The sequence below is a fragment of the Macrobrachium nipponense genome, chromosome 13, assembly GCF_015104395.2.
Source record: "Macrobrachium nipponense isolate FS-2020 chromosome 13, ASM1510439v2, whole genome shotgun sequence".
NCBI classification, from domain to species: domain Eukaryota; kingdom Metazoa; phylum Arthropoda; class Malacostraca; order Decapoda; family Palaemonidae; genus Macrobrachium; species Macrobrachium nipponense.
Window position 1 is genome coordinate 58,262,161 of NC_087206.1, and position 19,259 is coordinate 58,281,419.

Consider the following 19,259-nt stretch of genomic DNA (forward strand, 5'->3'; position numbering starts at 1 on the left):
TCAGGAAATTCATGAACCTGGAGAGTTGTTCATTCTCCGATATCTAACGACGTATATTGATTGAATGCTGGAGCAAAAGTGGCCCATCTGCACAAAAAATCAAAACTTCACCTTTAAGAAAAATCAAAATGTAACTTCATCGATTTGGTGTTTTCATTTATATATGTTTGTTATTTTCATTATTTTTCTTTTTTGGTTCTTTGATGCTAGAATCATCGGTGGCATTTTCATCATTAGTATTAACTAGGATGTACTTTTTCGAAGAAATTTGGCTGTATGCTCCATACGTTCTCTGAATCTCGTGGAGCTCGCGAACTTGAGGATCAAAGGGCTGATCATTTGCCATCGTTCAGAGGAATAGTTCAGCTACGCACTATTTTTTTTTAGCGAACGACCTTATTTCAGCAGCCACGTTTTCTTGCATTATCTTACCTCTCTCGTCGCCCGAAGTGTCGTTCATTGGGCCTCCCACCCAGAGAGCGTTGGAACCCGTGGATAAAGTCCATGAGGTTATGGCGACTTGAGAATTAGACCTATAGAAGAATATGAAGATGTGAGGTTGCAGTGAATTGAAGCAGTTTCAATTATTTTAAACTGGTAAAATTTTAAAATGTGAAATTCTATTTCATATTCATGGTTCTTGGAAACATTTTTTATGTGAATATTCTATAATGAATAACCCTTTTTCATAATAAAAGTATGCTCTACTCACCTAGAAATTGCGTTCGGACCGGGTGACTGCCACTGGCACCACGTCACGTCATTTGCGATCCCGAAGTCACAGAGACCATTCACCTCTCCAAGTTGCTTGCCATTACGGGAACCATTCAGGCGATGTTGAGGTTTCCCCTGAAATACAAAGGCGCAGCAGTTAAGTATAAAGCATAATTCTAAATCCATACTCGGAAACTGCAAGGTACGTCATTGTACACACACACACACACACACACACATACACACAACACACATATACATATATATATATATATATATATATATATATATATAATATATATATATATATATATATATATGTATGTATATACATGTATATATATGTGTGTGTGTGTTGTGTGTTTGGTGTTGGTGTGTGTGTGTTGTGTGTGTGTGTCAGTAAGTGCATTTGTGTACTTGTATACACATATAATAGACTTCATTTTTTTAATGGACAACGGAGATACTGATAACGTATTTCTTCAGGTAACGATGGAAATTTTCATCCGATTTCAGAAACATTATGGCTTTAAAATACTTGTTCGTAAGTCATCATCTGCCTGGATGAAAAAAAAATTCCCCAAGATACTGAAGATTCTTTCTGCAGGTGTATGAGATACAGCTGCAACAAGATATCACATTCCTGTATGAGTAAATCCCTAACATCAGGAATGGCTGGTTGTCTCAGAAATCTTTTGAGTTTCAGATGCTTCAATAACTGTACCTGAGTAAAAGAAATGTCTGCTGGCTGTCGGTTAATAAAGAAATTGTAAGGTGAATCGTTTTTTCATCTTTAAAGGTGATTTCCCGGAATTATTCCTTGGCCATACTTCTGAGATTTCTGTATCTATGTTTGAAGTCGGGTGATCACATTAAGCAGCCTGTCTTTAAGAATGCTTTGACCATTTGCTCCAAGTCTTGGGATGCCTTCAGACTATTTATATTCGGATATTTATATGACGCACTGATCTCCAATTGAAATTTTTACCAAATGGCACAACATGAGGCCAATTTGTACCATCCTGAAAGATATGAACTTTATCACCAACTGCAAAACGTGTGCAAAGTGTGAGTTATGCTATGGTGCTGATATTTCATACAATTTAGTCTGCATCAAAACATCAACCATACCATTGTATTCTGGCAGAGGAAATTTAGATGATATGATTTAGTGATCTCGGCCTCTGCCTCAAAATCTTTAATATTCCGCTTATACTTAATTATGTTATGTGCAGTAGGAAAACTAAACATGCGCCCGCAAGCTAATCTTACACTTTCAAAAGTCCAGTTCATTTTTTTATTACATCACAATTTGTAAACAAGATGCCATCTGGCAATCAAATTAGATATATAGTGCCTTCTGTAGTTAACTCATCTGTCAAAATGCATTGATGTCATCATGATGCTGCTCATAAATACTGCTTTCATTATGGACTACTGAAAGTCTGGGATATTGGAGTCACGTTGGGTTTCTGGCGCAGGTAGAATAAAAATAAAAATGCTAACGCCTGTTAAGACCTAATCTGTGACATTGTCAAATTCGTTCAGAGGCAACCGGGTTACGTTATGGCATTCATAATTTATCTGGGTTAAATTATGGTAATCATTATTATCAAATCAGTATCACTGGCAAAATTGTCAAATATAAGCCAAATACAAGTACAAATATTTTGGCCTCTTAAACCTCAGTACAAATAAAAACAGAAAATGTTATGCCAAAGTCCAAGTACAACTCCTTATACTTCGACGCAATCGTTTATTCGGCACAAGGATGACAATAAAAGATGCAGATTGAGAAACACATAACAGTCTAAAGACAAGGCAGTCAAGAAGTATGTATTTTGAAGACTTGTTGAATATGAAAGAGGGAAGAGAGCTGCAACTGAATGAAGCTGGAGTGGGTGGGGCTAGTGTAAGTTTGAGAATAAGTCTGTTAATGTCTGCTGCGTAGGTTAGGATGGCAATCAAAAGGCTGAAAAATGGAAAGTCAGTAAAAGCTGAGACACCGCAAGCAAGATGGTGCAGTTTGAATGTGTAATCATAACTGAGTGACTGATCAGGATGTGTGAGGTATGTTTAAGTGAGAAGAAAGCTCCAAATGAATGTGAGAAGAATAATTATTATTTATTATGGGTAAATGTGATCAAGAGGAGAGTAAGCATTATATGGAAGATATACAGTAGGACTCAGATTGACAAAGTAACAAAGATGACAAAAGAAGTGATAAGGATTACTATAACTTTAAATAATCTGATCATTTGTGGATCATGTATATTTTATGTAACAGTTAGGTGAGAAGTTTGAAAACGCTTACGACAGAATTAATAAACAGACATTGAGAAAAGCATTGATGTGTAGTATATAAGATATGTTTTTCTAGAATAAAAAGGGCTTTTTATGGTGGAATACATTATTATTTGTAAATGAAAGAGCTATAGGTTTGTTGTAAAAATTGGGCTGAGATAAATATGTCTCCATAGTTATTCAAATATCTGAACGGTTGGAGTGATGTAAAAAGTCAAAGAAAGGGCAATGGAAGTTTTTGCAAAATTTTAAGATACGTAAAGGGGTTCTGAAGGGAATGTGGAAAGGCTGGTGTTTGTAGCAGGCAGTGTTGCGTAGGGATAGGAGGATAAACTGCGGATCTATGAAAGGTTTGAAAATACATAAGAGGAGACAGATGAGGATAGAAAATGTGAACTAGATGGAGGTTATAAGGGTAAAGAGAAACGAAGAAGATGAGGCACTGAATGTTAGTACGGATGGTTGAGGAATGTTAACAGTAAATGCATTTTAAGGTGAATATGTTACATGATGGTAGGATGAAAGTAGAGGTGAGTTACAGAATACTCAGAATACTTAAGACAATAAGGGTGGTAGAATGCTATGCCTATGGAACCCATTATTCAAATGTATGAAGGGGTTATTAAGCCAACACATTTTTTGAAGAGTAGAAGTTGAATGTGAAGGGAAGCAAAAGATGGAAGCTGAAGAGATCAACGGTTGTTTGTGTTGTAAGCGCAACATAACAATTGAAAGGTTGTGAAATGGGATGTGCAGAGAAAGTGGTAAAAAGTGGTTCGGTCATGTGAAGTGAAGAAGAGAAGACTTAGAAAGGTCAGATCACGATATAGAAAGAACAGGTAGTCTCATGCGCAGGTCCGGTGTATTTTGATGTAATCGACCATAATTTGTGACGTCACCCACACCGGTCGAAGCTACAATTTACTGATGTCAACATAAGGATTATTGCCTTTGTTATACTTTGAAATACGATTTAATAAATATCCCTCCATAGCTTAATTTTGTGATAAAATTGTGAACCCCAATTTTATGACAAAATTAAACTATGTAAATTTAACAAAATAAATTTAGTTGAAAAGCGGACTCGCGCTAACGGACAACTTACACAAGGAAATCAACTTGAAAATCATTCCCAACGAGGTCCCAAATGCACAAGGGAAGACAGGGAAGCTTCAGAAAACGAGGAAATAATCCCGTGACTTCAGTCTCCAAGAACCCGCCATCTCTGAAAGTTTCACGCAAAAAAAAAAAAAAAAAAAAAAAACTCATTTGTGCAACATTTCGCATATTCGATTTCTCCAATATCAATATTCACATGAACTACAATATTTCATATGTCTAAAATCGCATTCACCGCTTAAATCTATGGAGGGATATTTATTAAATAGCATTTAAAAGTGTAACAAAGGCTATTATCCTTATGTTTACATCAGTAAATTGTAGCTTTGACCGGTTTGCGTGACGTCACAAAATCACATGCGCAAATGAGTCCCAAACTCGTAGCTAGAGCGGGACTACCTTGTCATTACTATATCCTGGGTCAGAGAGCGTGAAAGAAGTTTGAATGGAGTAGACTCAGTATGAGAGTTTTAAGTGTTAGCTTCTGAGGTGGCTAATGTTCAAGTTTCTATACGTGTGTTTCATCCAAAATTCAACCAGCTGAAGTATCAGTGTGGCTATGGTTGTGACGATTATTTTCTTGCCATTTGTCAGGAGACATCATCGATTGGAGAAAAAGATTATATACATCATAACATATATATAGATATATATATATATATATATATATATATATATATATAATATATATATATATATATATAAAAGACTGTTGTAGGAGGAAGTACATCTCAGGTGGTCCTTAAAATACATTTATTACAACGTTTCAAAACACAAAGGTTTCATTTCTAAGCTGTAAAGACAGAAAACAATAAAATTAATATTTTCTGTCTTTACGGCTTGAAAATTAAACCTTTGTGCATATATATATATGTATTATTATAAATATATAATATTATATATATATACATTATAATATAAATAAATATTATTAATATATTATATATATATACATATATTCTATATATATATATAGATATGTATCTATTCTATCTATTATATATTAATACATACATATAAATTAATATATAATATATATTATATATATCACATTATATATATATATATATATATATATATATGTTCTACAATATAGGTATAGTATATATTATATATATATTCTTAGATATATATTAATATATATATATTCCCAATTATAATAATGGCTTAATGACATTAGATCTGTATAAAGTAAACGGACTATTAAGCAAATGTATACGTTATTGGAATATAAATGATTTTCTTTTAGGTCCTGTACCGAATGGGATCGTTGTGTCCGTGTGTGTGTCTGTGCGTGTGTAAGTATGTGTGTGTGTCTATTCGTGTGTATTTCCTGGGTGTGAATTTCCTAATGACGTATTCTTTGTGTGCAGAAAGTTGTTCTATATAAGTGCGCGCTCAGCTACTTAGGCATTCAGGTGTGTAAATGAATTCTGTTTCAAAAATATTGCATAATGCAACCTAGCTGTCTGATTTTAAAAATTACATGTAACTTTATTTCAAACGTTACATAAAAATAAAACGAAATAAAAATGTAAATAAATAAAAATTGCAACCGAAATACAAATAAAGAGAACGATAAAGTTAGAATAAAATAAGATTTTTCAGTTACAGGACTCACATTATGGTGGGTCCATTGAGCATGACATATCATTTTTTTTTTTATTGAGCAACAATGGTTGACATTTAATTCCTCATATCAGCCGACGAAAACAAGTCCACCCTAACCTGAAAAAATGGCTATGTACTGACAACTATAGCCGCGGGGATTAAGAAAAAAATACCGATTACGTAACGTAACCTTAGCAACACGTTTCGTAAATGTGAACATGAATTATGCAAAATAGTATTTTTATTCGCTTTGTCAATTCGAAAAATCATTGTTCCTGTGGGTAGGCGGCTGTGAAATTCCTCTGTTAACATGCACAGAATGGCAGCAGGTAAATAATAAAGATTTACCATTACTTTCACTGCGTTTTTCATTTCTCTTTTGTGTAAGCCTCGTATTCCATTTTTAGTCTAGTTTTCGTTTACGACATTCCACGCCGACATTTATATATATATATATATATATATATATATATATATATATATATATATATATATATACATAGATATAAAGGCCTAGATGCCGCATCGGCCGGCAGGACATACGTCATCAGGTCCGCCATCTTGGCGCGGTAATTCAAACAATGCAGCAGGCTGCAGTATATAACGTTTTTTCGCCACTATTCGCTTAATATTGCACGGATTTTCTTGTCTGATGGTTCGTTACAAAGCTTACATAATTCCCTACAAGGATCTAATAAAATAAAGTTGTTCCTTATTGTTTGAAAGTTAACTTGCAATGACTTTGTTTTAGCAGGTAGGGGGAAGGGGGGCTAGTTGTACTCAAATGTTAATATTTACCCATAACTATTGCTGTAAACAATAATTTGAAATGCTGTGATAAGACAGATTACTAAAGTAGGCCTACAGCTATGGATCTGTGCTACTTGAGTAAAATCTTTGTCTCTCGAAGTGCTCTGTTAAAAAATCCCCCAATATAATTTTTGGCACAGGCCTACAAGTTTAAGTCATAAAACTGTAGGGTTGAGCCTAAAATAAACTACAGTAGGCCCTAGAATAACTAGGATTTCTGTGTTATCTAGCCTTTGCATCTCTGCCTGCTCCTTTGAGCCTGGGAGGGTGGGGGTTCTTCCAATTTTTTGGAACGGGATGCTCCTCAGTGAATTCTGACCTCTAGACCTGGCTTTGGAAAATTTAGGGGGGATCAAGAGACCTCATCTAGTGGCAAAAGTGACCTATCTCTAGACCTAATTTTATATGGTGAAATAATTATATAGAACTTAAATTTTTCACAAAACTACCTTTAATTTGCTCAGACTAGCATATATCATTATGGCAAGCATTAACAGTTCAATATAGCTCATCTCTAGACCTGTGTTGTCAAGGACCCATCAATTATTATACCTTATTTGGGATAAGGGCCTGGGCCATCTCCATACTTCTACCCTTCCGAAAGGGGACCCATCTCTAGACCAAAATTGCCAAAATGAGCTAATCCTGACGAGCAACCCTGTATACCCGGTCATAGTACCCCCTTACCGAGCCTTTCAGCCTAGGCCACAATCATAAGGCCAGTCTAATTTTTTTTCAGCTAACTGTTCATTGGTTTGGTCACACATGTAAATTTAAAGCTATGGGTGGCCTTATGGGTCATTAAGCCTATACTTTGAAGTAACAACTCTCAAAATGTATTCCACAATGATTTATTTTCATGATATTTGTTCTTACATTGAATGTATATATAACATTTATTGTACATCTGTGCATTTTTTTATAAATATTCCCAGCAGTTTAAACAAGTTTTTTTTCATTGCTCTTTCCAACAGTTTAATGATACTACATTGTAATGATAATCTATATGCATTGATATGAAATTAGCAGGCTATATCAAAATATCAACAAAAACTCATTATGTGCCTTGCTTGGCCATTTAGTTCTTATTACAAGGACCAGATTAACACTTTAATATTACATAGCTATTATGCAGTGAAAGAAATCGAGAAACATCAAATTAGTGTCCAACATACACGATTTACCCTATTGACCTAATGGCCCTTAAACAATATTGTTTTAACCATTTTTTTCGTAGGCTGTCTTATCTTAGCATTTCAAATAATTGTTTAGAGCAATAGTTATGGGTAAATATTAACATTTGTGTACAACTAGCCCCCTTCCCCCTACCTGCTAAAACAAAGTCATTGTAAGTTAACTTTCAAACAATAAGGAACAACTTTATTTTATTATATCCTTATAGGGAATTATGTAAGCTTTGTAACGAGCCATCAGACAAGAAAATCCGTGCAATATTAAGCGAATAGTGGCGAAAAAACTTCATATACTGCAGCCTGCTGCATTGTTTGAATTACCGCACCAAGATGGCGGGCCTGATGACGTGCGCCAGCCTATTCAGCCAGCGGCCGATGCGGCATCTAGGCTTTTATATCTGTTGTATATATATAGATATATATATATATATATATATATATATATAATATATATATATATATATATATGCGTGTGTGTGTGTGTCTTGTAACAATGCGTTCAAAATAGCTGGTTATTACACTTACCAATCATAGAATTAAAAGTTACCTCACTACATCCAGATACTTGAACTCTCATAACAAATAAAATACGACTGTTTACTCTAAAGGCAACAGTGATCCCTTAAAAAAACTTATTAATCATACGAGGTCTCATAATTTAAATAGACTAGAGTATATCAAATATGTGAGACATCAGACTAAGTTTATCCACTCCACCAAACAACTTTAACTGTCTCCCTGGTCTCTAGTCACTTCAGCAAAATGGAGGAACAAAACATCTATCTCTCTGCCTTATGCACACAATTGATCTTACCACTGGTGGTCAATAAATGAAACACTGTTATAAAAATTTTAAATGCAAAAATCTTTTTATAAATACAAAATTTATAAGCGGAATTCACAATCTTACTTTGAAGAGAATTAATTGAAAACAACACAAAACCTAATTAATTCTTGGGTTCAATTATCAACAAAAGTAAATAGTAATTTTAATTCATTAAGAAATTAAATCAATCAAGCAGAATTTAAACTATTTAGAAAGAAAATTTTAAAAAATTAAATCACTACCATTGTTAAAATGTTAAATTGAATTATGTATGCAATATTAAACTACCATAATATAAAATGTAAAAGACTAAGAGATTGCAAACACACAAAACGTGCAAAAATGTTAGAAAAATAATCAAACAATTCAGCTGACAAAATGTAATACAGAACTCATTAGCTTGAATACCCGACCTTTAAGCTTCAAGAATTGTATTCAGCCATGATGGTCAAAATACAAAATTAATTTGATCTTGTTCCACTAATGTTTGCTTTTGCTGAAGCTTCTAAATTCACCAAACACTTGATAGGCCCGTTACAAAAACACACTGTTGTAACTTCTGGATAGATTTCACAATCAATTACACAAATGTCCGTTGCTGAATAACCACTGGTTCCATGCAACGTAAAAACACCATACAAACAATTACACAAATGCATTTCCACAAGAAATTTATCAAACACTAAAAAGTGACCAGTACAAAATCTTTACCTTTACGTTGCGTCTAAAACTTTCAAAAAATTGAAAGAGAGAGCAGATTCTACAATTAATGTTACATGCACGGTGCGCAATCTCTGAATAATAAAAATTCTACCTTTAGTCGAAAGCAAAACTTTTAAATGACGTCATGGAATGTTCTAGAAAAAAAAATGACACCACTTTCTTAACAAAACATATTGGAACTTCCGGTTCTGAGTGACTCTAACTCAAAATGCATGACGTCATTATCAAGAACCATTTTGGGGCCAAGATTCGCAACTTTACAAAACGTGACTCAGTTGCCCTGTGTTTTTACTTCTCTATCAGTAATTCTCAAAAAGTATATGTGACTTTAAGAAAAAATTGCTTTGGACAAAGCCTTAACGCATTCGATACAACCAGCACGTGGCTAATCATGATTGCCATGTTTATTGAACACGAACTAACAGGGCCGCTTTCCCTTATCTCTTGACTGAGACAAACTCTTACACGACTGGGGAACAATCTGTCAACTCTCTCATCCCTAGCGATAACAGCTAACTGAAACAAAGCATTCGATATCACAAGTACGGAACACATGTTGATGGGAGACAAAGTGCGAGATTATAAAATTACGTTATTCTGTAGTCATTCTTAATTACACTTATTGTGAAATCAAAAACACGTTGCACAAATGATGCTTCAATAATTATCATTATTATACAGAATTCATAATAACTAGAATACTAATTACAATACTTGGTATGATATACATTTTACAAGGTAATATCATGAATATATATATATATATATATATATATATATATATATATATAGATATATATATATATATATGTGTGTGTGTGTGTGTGTGTGTGTAGATCGTCTTCCCAGAAGTATTTTATTCATTTTATTTCTAAATGAGCAGCCATATTTTCTCCTAAATCAGCTGATTTTGGGAGAGAAACAAGCGGTAGGACGGGTGAAAAGGAATTTCCAGTCGGGCTGAATCTTAGGGTAAGACGGGTTTTAGGGACTCCTACCATAAGACCTTTTTCCTTCCAAATTCGCTGGCTGTTGTTTTGACTTTCCAGGCAATGCCCGAGGTTGTGTGTGAAATCCCCGCATTTCCAAGACACCCAGCCTCTCTCTCAGTCGAAGCTAGACCTAAAGCAAGGCGAACGCGTTTTATCTCTTCCTCTGAGCCTCAAAGTTTTAAGGTATGTCTAGAAAGTTTAAAACTCCAAACCAGCTCTTTTTCTCCAAGACAACTCTTGCTGATTTCATTTTCAAATTTCCCTTGTATCACTTTCACATCAAAAGCCCCTTGTCCTCATCGGGCCATGTGCTTCCCCTTGTGACTTGGTAAAACTTAAGTCTTCAGTACATACCTCAGTTAAACACTAGAGTTCCTTTTCCCCAGTGTGTTAGAGAAAACTGAATAACCGTAACTTGTGCAAGAAGTCTTCCTTTTTATTTTGTGTCTAATCTGGGATTTTTTCCAGATTTGCTGAGTCACGTGTCCAAGTCTTCGCGCCCGCAAGTGCTGCATTACCGCAAGATAATATGAATAATTTTGAAAGCCAGCATTTAAGTGAATCTTATTGTAGGCAGCTATCCCCTTGTGATAGATAATATTGGTCCCCGTGCGGACAAGCTGCATTTACTCTTTCTCCAGGCCATTCAACGGCCTCTTGTAAATAAATGTATGTAAAGTAATTAGCTGAGTTTTATAGCGACCTCTTTCTCTAAAAATAATAATACCAAAACCCCCCCTTTTTTAAAGTAAGTTAAAATCCAGTTACCTTGCATTTCCATATAATATTTTCCTTTACGTATTTGGGTCACAACGAGGCCAGCTCATACGTAAAAATATACAAACACACACACTCATATATATACTTATATGCTGTTGCTTTCGCACTGCATATCATCCTCTCCGTAACTTTATAAAGTGTTGTAAAATTGTTTGTAATATTTTCAGATTCCTTATTTTGCTTAGAGTTAATATGTTCTAATAATGTATGTGCAGATTTTGCATAATCATACTATAATCGGTGTAATGTCTGTCTGTCTGTCATTCAATCACGGCCAAACGGCTGGTCAGATGGGCATGAAACTTGGCAGGGTTATGGTGGGGACCCCTAAGATGGTTTGTAATGGGGTTTCATCCAACCTAACCCCCCCTCCTTTGTAGGGGGTGGGGCTGAGAAGGGATTCCCTGAAATGGAGCTGTTTCTGGCCATGAAACGAGGCTGGTTATTCCCGTAGACTTAGTTACTTTACGATTTTTCATACATAATTTCTGTACAATTTCCCTGGAGAAAGTCGCGAATATTTCAGCTCGGACACAATAGAAGATGAAAATTATCATCAATATCCGCAAAATTCTTTTAATAACTTAAATCCATCGGGACTGCCAGTACACAAAATAACGTTGAAGAAGTACTGCCCGGTAATGTTGCTTCGGAATTTCGATCCTGCCAATGGACATTGCAAGGGAATGAGGTACACCGTTATGGAGCTAAACTCCCACGTCTGTTCATCCCCCGGATTCCTCTGATGCCTTCAGACAACCAGTTTCCGTTCCAGTTACGGCACAGGCAGTTTCCCATCAACCTGGCCTTCTCATTCACTGCAAACAAGTCCCAGGGCCAGACTTTGGATTGTGTTGGTGTGTTTCTGCCGTCACCCATATTCACGCATGGCCAACTGTATGTGGCGATGAGCAGAGCAACTGACTCTGCCAACTTGAAATTAAGTTGTGGATAACTGATAATATTGTGTACAAAGAGGTTCTGTAGTAGGTATGTATAAAAATCGCCCTTATTTTAATATTGCTGAACAAATAGTACATATAAATTTTTCACTTCTGCACCCGTATTTTATCACCCATCGTAGATGGGTCAGTTTGCTAGTGTATTTAAAAGTTAAGAATAACGTAGAATATGAGAAGAGAGAGAGATTAGCATTGTCCATTCGAAGCAGAAAGTTGCTGTCATTACTTGAGATAAGGAGATCTCGAAGTCTCCGGTTTTGTTTAGAAAACATGTCCATCTTACTCACTTGACTCTGTTGCGGACTTGTACGTCTTTGTCGAGAAACAACGTGAAGATTTCACCATTTTCCTTTAAGATTGCATCATCTTTAGTGAGATTGTTCTAGAAGGATTCTGCCTAAAACGTTTCACATACGTCTGATACCTTTCATTTCATATAAGTACTTAGAGATGTTTTTGTATTGAAAACTATTTAATGTTACTGGCAAATTAACTCTTATATCTCTTGATTTGTCAAAAGAGATTTTGTTGGCTCGTAAGTGCTTTAATTTTGAAGTAGAAATATTTGTGACATCGCTCATGGATATGACGACGTTTATTTCATCCGAGAAAATTCTATAATCATATATTTTATTTTTAAGACATTTTTATTGTCGGAAATTGTGTAATAATAACTATTATTCATGACTGTAATCCCACTTTCTCTCTATTTATCGTTTTAAAGGAGAATTATAATGATTTAGCAAAGAGACCTGGCCCCAAAACTTTTTGTTCTGTGTCATTCTGAGACTTAGTCTCGCTTAGCTTAGAAGGACGTGCTGAAGCCGATCTCTCTCTCTCTCTCTCTCTCTCTCTCTCTCTCTCTCTCTCTCTCTCTCTCTCTCGTATGAGAGAATTTTGGCTTTCACATTAATGCAAAGATTTTATACTTAGTGGTCGGTCACTCATAAATTTTAGATTTGGTATTTCTTAGAGTTATTTAATATTGCTTAGTGCTTATTCTGGACTCTGAGCAAACATTGTACAAGTGTGTAACGGCGCTTTTTTTGAGTACTATGGTGAATTTTTGGAATATGGTGAATTTTTGGAGGTAGCTGCAGCAGAAACATAATTGGTACCAAGGTAATGTGTTATTAAAATTTTAAGTTGCAACTTAAAAACATATTTACAGTGGTTTGGTGAGACTAGTTCATTTTTTACGGATTGCAAATTTTTATATTCTGTGTTTAATTCTTTTGAAGTGTTTTTTTTATACTGCGTTACCATTTCTTATTTTTCACATTTTGGTGGTGAATTTGATATCCTTATGCACTGTGTGCTTTGTTTTAAATTCACAATTTGTTTGATTAACTAATTGTTTTCATTAATTAATCTTTGCCTATCTAATTTAATTTAATACTTGTCAATTATTTTGCATTTACTTAGAATTTTTTCAAGTTTTATTGTTGTTTAACACTTGTGAATTAATTTCAAATTTTACTTGTTACTTTACTCTTTGAAATTTTCTTTGAAATTTTCTTGGATAATTTAATTCCGCAAATAATTCATTTTTATAATAAATCAATTTTGATTTAATTTTACATAATAATTGATTCAAGAAATAATCAAACGTTGTGTTGTTTTCAAGTTATAATAAATTTCCCTGAGATTGTGAATTTCATTTATAAATTTTGAGTTTGATAATAAATTTTTGTGTTTGAAATTTTTATGAGTGTTTACTTTATTTTCCCCAGTATATTCAATTTTGTTTACTTAGAAATATAGAGTGGTGATGATTTTGTTTTCCTTCAATTTAACGAAGTGAGTTAGAACCAGGGAAATGTTTAGACTTGAAAGTAGTTGATGGAGTGATGCCATATATATATATATATATATGTATAATATATATATATATTAGATATTATATATATATATATATATAACACAATATATATATATAGAGATGTATATATATATAGATATACTCATATAAATTAGGATATATATATATATATATATATACAGATATATATAATATAATATGTTGATAGTAGATATATATATATATCGCTATGATATAGAGTATCGATATATATTATATTATAGATACTATATATAGATATACAGATAGTATATATTATATATATATATAGATATAAGTATATATATTATATATAGCTATATAATATATATATATATATATATATAGATATATATATATATATAATATATATATATATATAATATCTATATAGTATATATTATCTATATTGCTAAGCATAAATCCTTTTCCCGAGCAAACTCTTCATCCCATTTCCTTTTATATAAATTTTAGCGTAAAAGAAGATAAGACTAAAATTCATTCATTTCGTTTTAATTAAACAGCAGGTATCAGTCGCCCTTTTCATTAATACTCTCCCTCTTTCCCTTCCTGGGTAATCCTTTAATCCTTCCCTCTATTCAAAGTGACTGCCGAAAATTCCTTATTCCAGGTACTATCGTGCACAAAAGTCCGTTCTCTTAGATGTCTCACCGAAAGGACATACGGGAAGTGTGAGGAGTAGGAAGCTGGCATTTTTCTTCAACATGCAATAAAGTCTCCATATTCTAATATCGTTAAGTAAGTGATCATAAAGATTTTGTTGTTGACAATAGGGTTCGAGTGTAAAATGTGCAGTTAAGGAAATATACGAAATAGACATGAGAATAAAAGTGCTTATGAAGTCGTATCTTGGCTTATTCATCTTCTCCCACTTCCTCAACAAGGCAATCGGATCTGTTTTCCTCATTTTAACTCGATGGTGAGAGGAAAACCACTAGCGTCTGAGAGAGAGACAGACAGACAGACAGACAGACAGAGAGACAGAGACAGAGACAAATTAAAAAGGATTTGTTTGACATAAGTTTTCAGGTTAATAAGGAATGACTGTGCAGTTAATACTGTTACAATTATGAAAAGTCGAATTTCGAAGATACCGGATAAGAATAATGTTTCTTTCGATCCCGATTTAAGAAATATTTTTATGATTAACATTAATGTACCATAATGGAAATCTACAAAATTATTTTTATTGTGTAAGTTATATTTTTATTTAAACAATTTTTTCTTATCCATCGGTATTCGTCACGCGAAACCTGTTTTGGGCCAGGCGAGGTTATTTTTGGAACGACTCAAACGAAGACTCCTTTATCCGAGTTTTGAGTCGACCGACTATTGAATCTATGCGGTTCTAGGGTCCTTGGCGCAGTGCACTTGTCTGGTGACGTCATGAAAGCTGATTTTCGGTCATGCAAATTCTGCATTCATTTTGATAGTTGGCTGGTAGACGTATCAGTACGATTGGTGGTTCGACGGTTATCCATTTCAGTTCATCTGCTCTAACGTAGATTTGGAAAAAAATTGACAAGTAATATTTCGCTTGTAAGTTTCGTGCATTTTCTATTTCAGATGCCGTCAACTTTGTGTATTTTCAAGGCGGCTGTACACTTTTGAGAACTTTTATGTACAGAATTGTTTTAATCTGTTCTTTTGATCATGACTATAAATCTTGAAGTGCTTTTTGCAGATAAAGGACTTAAATTTCTTGGGTAATTTTGCAGGATTTTCCAGTATTTTTAACAAACTTTTTCACTTTTTAGTTCGATCCCTGGGTTGGTTTCAGTGACGGACGATGAGGCAGTTACGGTATTGTGTTCCACACCGACTCAGTTTTCCGTCTCGCTGTCTCTTATGTGGTCTCTACGGAATGATTTAAGTTTTAAGTGTTTCGTTTATTGGCGGTGAGCTTTTATAAGCTTGGGTTATTCGCGTAAAAGTTTTGCCTTTACCTGCCCTTAGATCTCTAATGCATTGTGATGAAAATCTGTAATATTTTTCTTTATTTTTAGTATATTTTTTTTTCCTTATCTTGCCGAGGACCTACGCGTTGGAATGTGGTTTATAACCGTAAGAAAAATACAGTGAAACAAAGTTTTCCCATTGTTACTGTGTATCTAGTTCATCACAACCAGTCTTAGCAAAGCTTTCCAGAAAGTTTTATTTGAATTAAATGATTGTTAAAGAAGAGAAGTCTTTTTTCCTTACAAGGACACACTAACATAGATTGTTGGAGTTAGTATGTGAACTTGAAGATAATTTACTTTAAACAATTTTGTCAGAACTACTTAAATGGCATTAAATATTTTTTTTATTTAGTATATTTAAGTTTTTAATGCTCTTTAAACATTTCAGGGAATGATGCTACGATGAATATTCAAGACTGGTTGAAAAAAAGAAAAAAATTGCTGTTTTCCAGAAATTCATCTGAACTTCAAATATCCTATTTTTTCCTTTTCCTCCACCCCATCGGGGGCGGTGCCCCTGATCGGGTGGAGGTGCTCCATAGTAGGCGTGTTGGCTTACTGTGCTAGTCTTTGAAGTATGTTTTTTTTTGCCATTGCAGATGACAGTGAGTCCTAACTTTACTATTACCAGTATTTTTTTAAACTGATAATCTAGTAATTTCAGTAATTAGTCACACTTAATCTTGTACATATTATGCAATGGTTTGTATAAATCTGATGGTTTGTATAAAATAGTTTTGTACATATTATGCAATGGTTTGTATAAATCTGATGGTTTGTATAAAATAGTTAACTTGCATAAGTAAGCCATATATTAAGTGGGTTTTTATGCTCATGTATTTTATTAGCTTAATCCACTCTGGTTTTAGTTACTTCTCTCCCTATTACTGTAATTTCAAAAGCTATTTTTTTTATATATTTGGCCGTTTTTCATATGTAACTAAATTTTCAGTTTAGGTCGGTTTCATCTTTATATAAAAACTGTAGAAGGATTGCTTATGGATTGGTATTTCTGGTTTCTCAGAGCCCCCATTTCATTTTTAATTTTGAATCATGAAATCTATTCAAATCTTAAAATCCATGGATATAACTTTTTAGATATTTGGTGCATGTTAGTATTTTGAAGGAAGTTTGGTGTTATATATATTTTGTAATTCGAAATCTTTAGCATAAAAGAAAACTTACGTAATGAGCAACAGTGTACGTTAACTTTTTTTTTTCTTTTGTATTACGGTTTGCTTTTAATTTAGTCTTATCCAAAGTTTTTCCTGTTGCTCTTCATGACCTACAGGTGACCTTTCTCTGAGGGGATTTGGAGTTATTGTGCGATTAGTTCGTGGAATGCTGTCGTTTTTTTCCTATTACAAAAGCGAGGCTTCCCTAATTTGACTTTTGTAGTGTGATAAAACAGGTTTTGAGAATCTTTCTGTAACCGTAGATTCATGATTAAGAAAGATTCCAATGTGTGCACAATCCTGTAATTACTAATGTTTGTAACCACAAAAAATTGACCCTGATTGTCAGAAAAAGGGTAGGCTACATAAGCTGTTAAATGTTTTTGCTTAAGATTCAAGGATATAAGATTTTGAGTTTCCTTAATGGTTCTAATTTGGATTAGTACTGTATATCAAATTGTTAAAGGATATAAAGGAAATTGACTGTGGCTCTATTTTAAATTTTCATCTTATAGCGTTCAGTGTTCTGATGGCTGAGGCTGGTACGGCTTGAGTCTCGGCAGTTGGGCGTTTGTGTGAAACTGACAAGATCCTAGATATGTGTTGGTTAAAAGAAAGTGGGACAATGCAGCATTAATATTAGAAATGACTTGGAATCTCAATTAAAAGGCTGTACCGAAATAGTAGTGGGGTTAGAAATGGGAAAACCGAGTTTGATGACATTTTAGATGAATAATTACAATGCAGTTAGTGTAAATGTATATTTACCCTGCAAATGTAATTTTGGATAAAGGGTGAAAGTATAGGGTTGAGAGTTTTTTATAGTCAAAAACTAATGCATTTCAAGTTGACGCTATTTCCAATTGCCTAATTGCAATCCAGGACTGCAGCAATTAACGGACATATTACTCAACACGGATTATTGAGGAATACAGTAAAACGCTATTTAGGATATTTAGGAAAGCAGGGCACAAGGGAACTAGCGATTTATGTAATGTTTTATGGATGGAATGAGCTTTAAACCTAACAAGCAAGCAGTGAAGATGGCATACACCACTTTGTATTTAAGTTTTAAAAGATCAAAGTAAAGTTGCCTGAAAAATTTTTAATATTTAATGCGCTACTGTGCATGGAGTTGTATGTCCGTTTAAATGAGACATTACTTTTTATTGAAAATAATATTTTGCGGCATCCTCCACGCAATATAGATGAATTGTTTGTCTGGTCCTGGAATATGTTAGCTGGCATAAAGTTAAGAGTGCGGTCTAGGATGTACAGGCTCCTCCACAGGGTAGTCAAATTTGGTGGCGTGAGTGAGTAACACATAATTACTGTGTATTTCAGGATCGTGTTTGGGATATAGCTTATTTGAAGCCACAAAATAATTGGCAAAAATATGCAGTGATGTCCAATGTTGATAATTAAGGCACTTGGAGTAAATCGAAGCGGTTTAAAGGGAACTTGGTTAAATCTAACAGGCTCGCAGAGAGAGGCTAATAAAACTTCATTACTGAAGGCCTTCCCAATCATTAACACTAGTATGACGTACTTTACTAGACGCCACACTCAAACACATAAGTAGTTAGTGTACAACAAGGGAATGGGCATCAAATGAGAATATTAATGGGATAATACAGTTCCATGGCGCAATTCACTTTTCCTTTAGTAACTAGAAATATGTACAGAGTCATACATACACTAACACACACTGTGAAAACCATTGTTACCCTGGAGTTTCAAGGATACGTAAAGTATCGTTCAGATACCTACGAAATTTACTAAACCGTCATGGGGCCTGTGTCGGTAAAGACCAGTATTTAGCAAATGAATAAAAATGCATTTTATAACATACTTTGTTTTTCCTATTCACACGGCCATGTAGTATTGATAATGAAATCATTAATCAGAATAATGATAATCACAATATTCATCACAGATTCTCAATGTTCTTGTAATTAATATAATCATCATTACTGGTATTATTCATACTTCGACATCAGGGAAAAAGATGATAGAGTATGCATAAATACATATGCCGTATATATACACATAGTACAGAGACATGGTACTCACTTAAATGCGCACACAAATGTAATTATATATAATGTGTGTGTGTGTGTGTTTTATGTATGTATGTATGTATGTGTATGTATATATAATTATAGTGTAGTATATACGGAGGTCAGTATCATAGGTAAGTTGTTGAAAATGGTCGTTGCAGGTAGTCA

The 19,259-nt window shown here is 34.0% G+C and overlaps 1 protein-coding gene and 1 long non-coding RNA gene across 2 annotated transcripts in view; one reads left to right on the plus strand and one right to left on the minus strand.

The window, feature by feature from the left end:
* The window catches only part of LOC135225802 (MAM and LDL-receptor class A domain-containing protein 1-like), a 106,027-nt gene that overhangs the window by 25,432 nt on the left and 61,336 nt on the right, over positions 1-19,259 (minus strand). Inside the window, exons 2-3 of the mRNA XM_064265298.1 lie at positions 713-849; positions 433-533 (exon numbers count right to left, since the gene is read on the minus strand). Of these exons, the coding sequence (XP_064121368.1) occupies positions 433-533; positions 713-849 (238 nt within the window). The remainder of the gene's footprint in view (positions 1-432; positions 534-712; positions 850-19,259) is intronic.
* Positions 15,326-17,586, plus strand: LOC135225477 (uncharacterized). Its single transcript, XR_010316983.1, has 3 exons — positions 15,326-15,434; positions 15,653-15,793; positions 16,245-17,586. It is a non-coding gene; the product is annotated as an uncharacterized LOC135225477 (long non-coding RNA).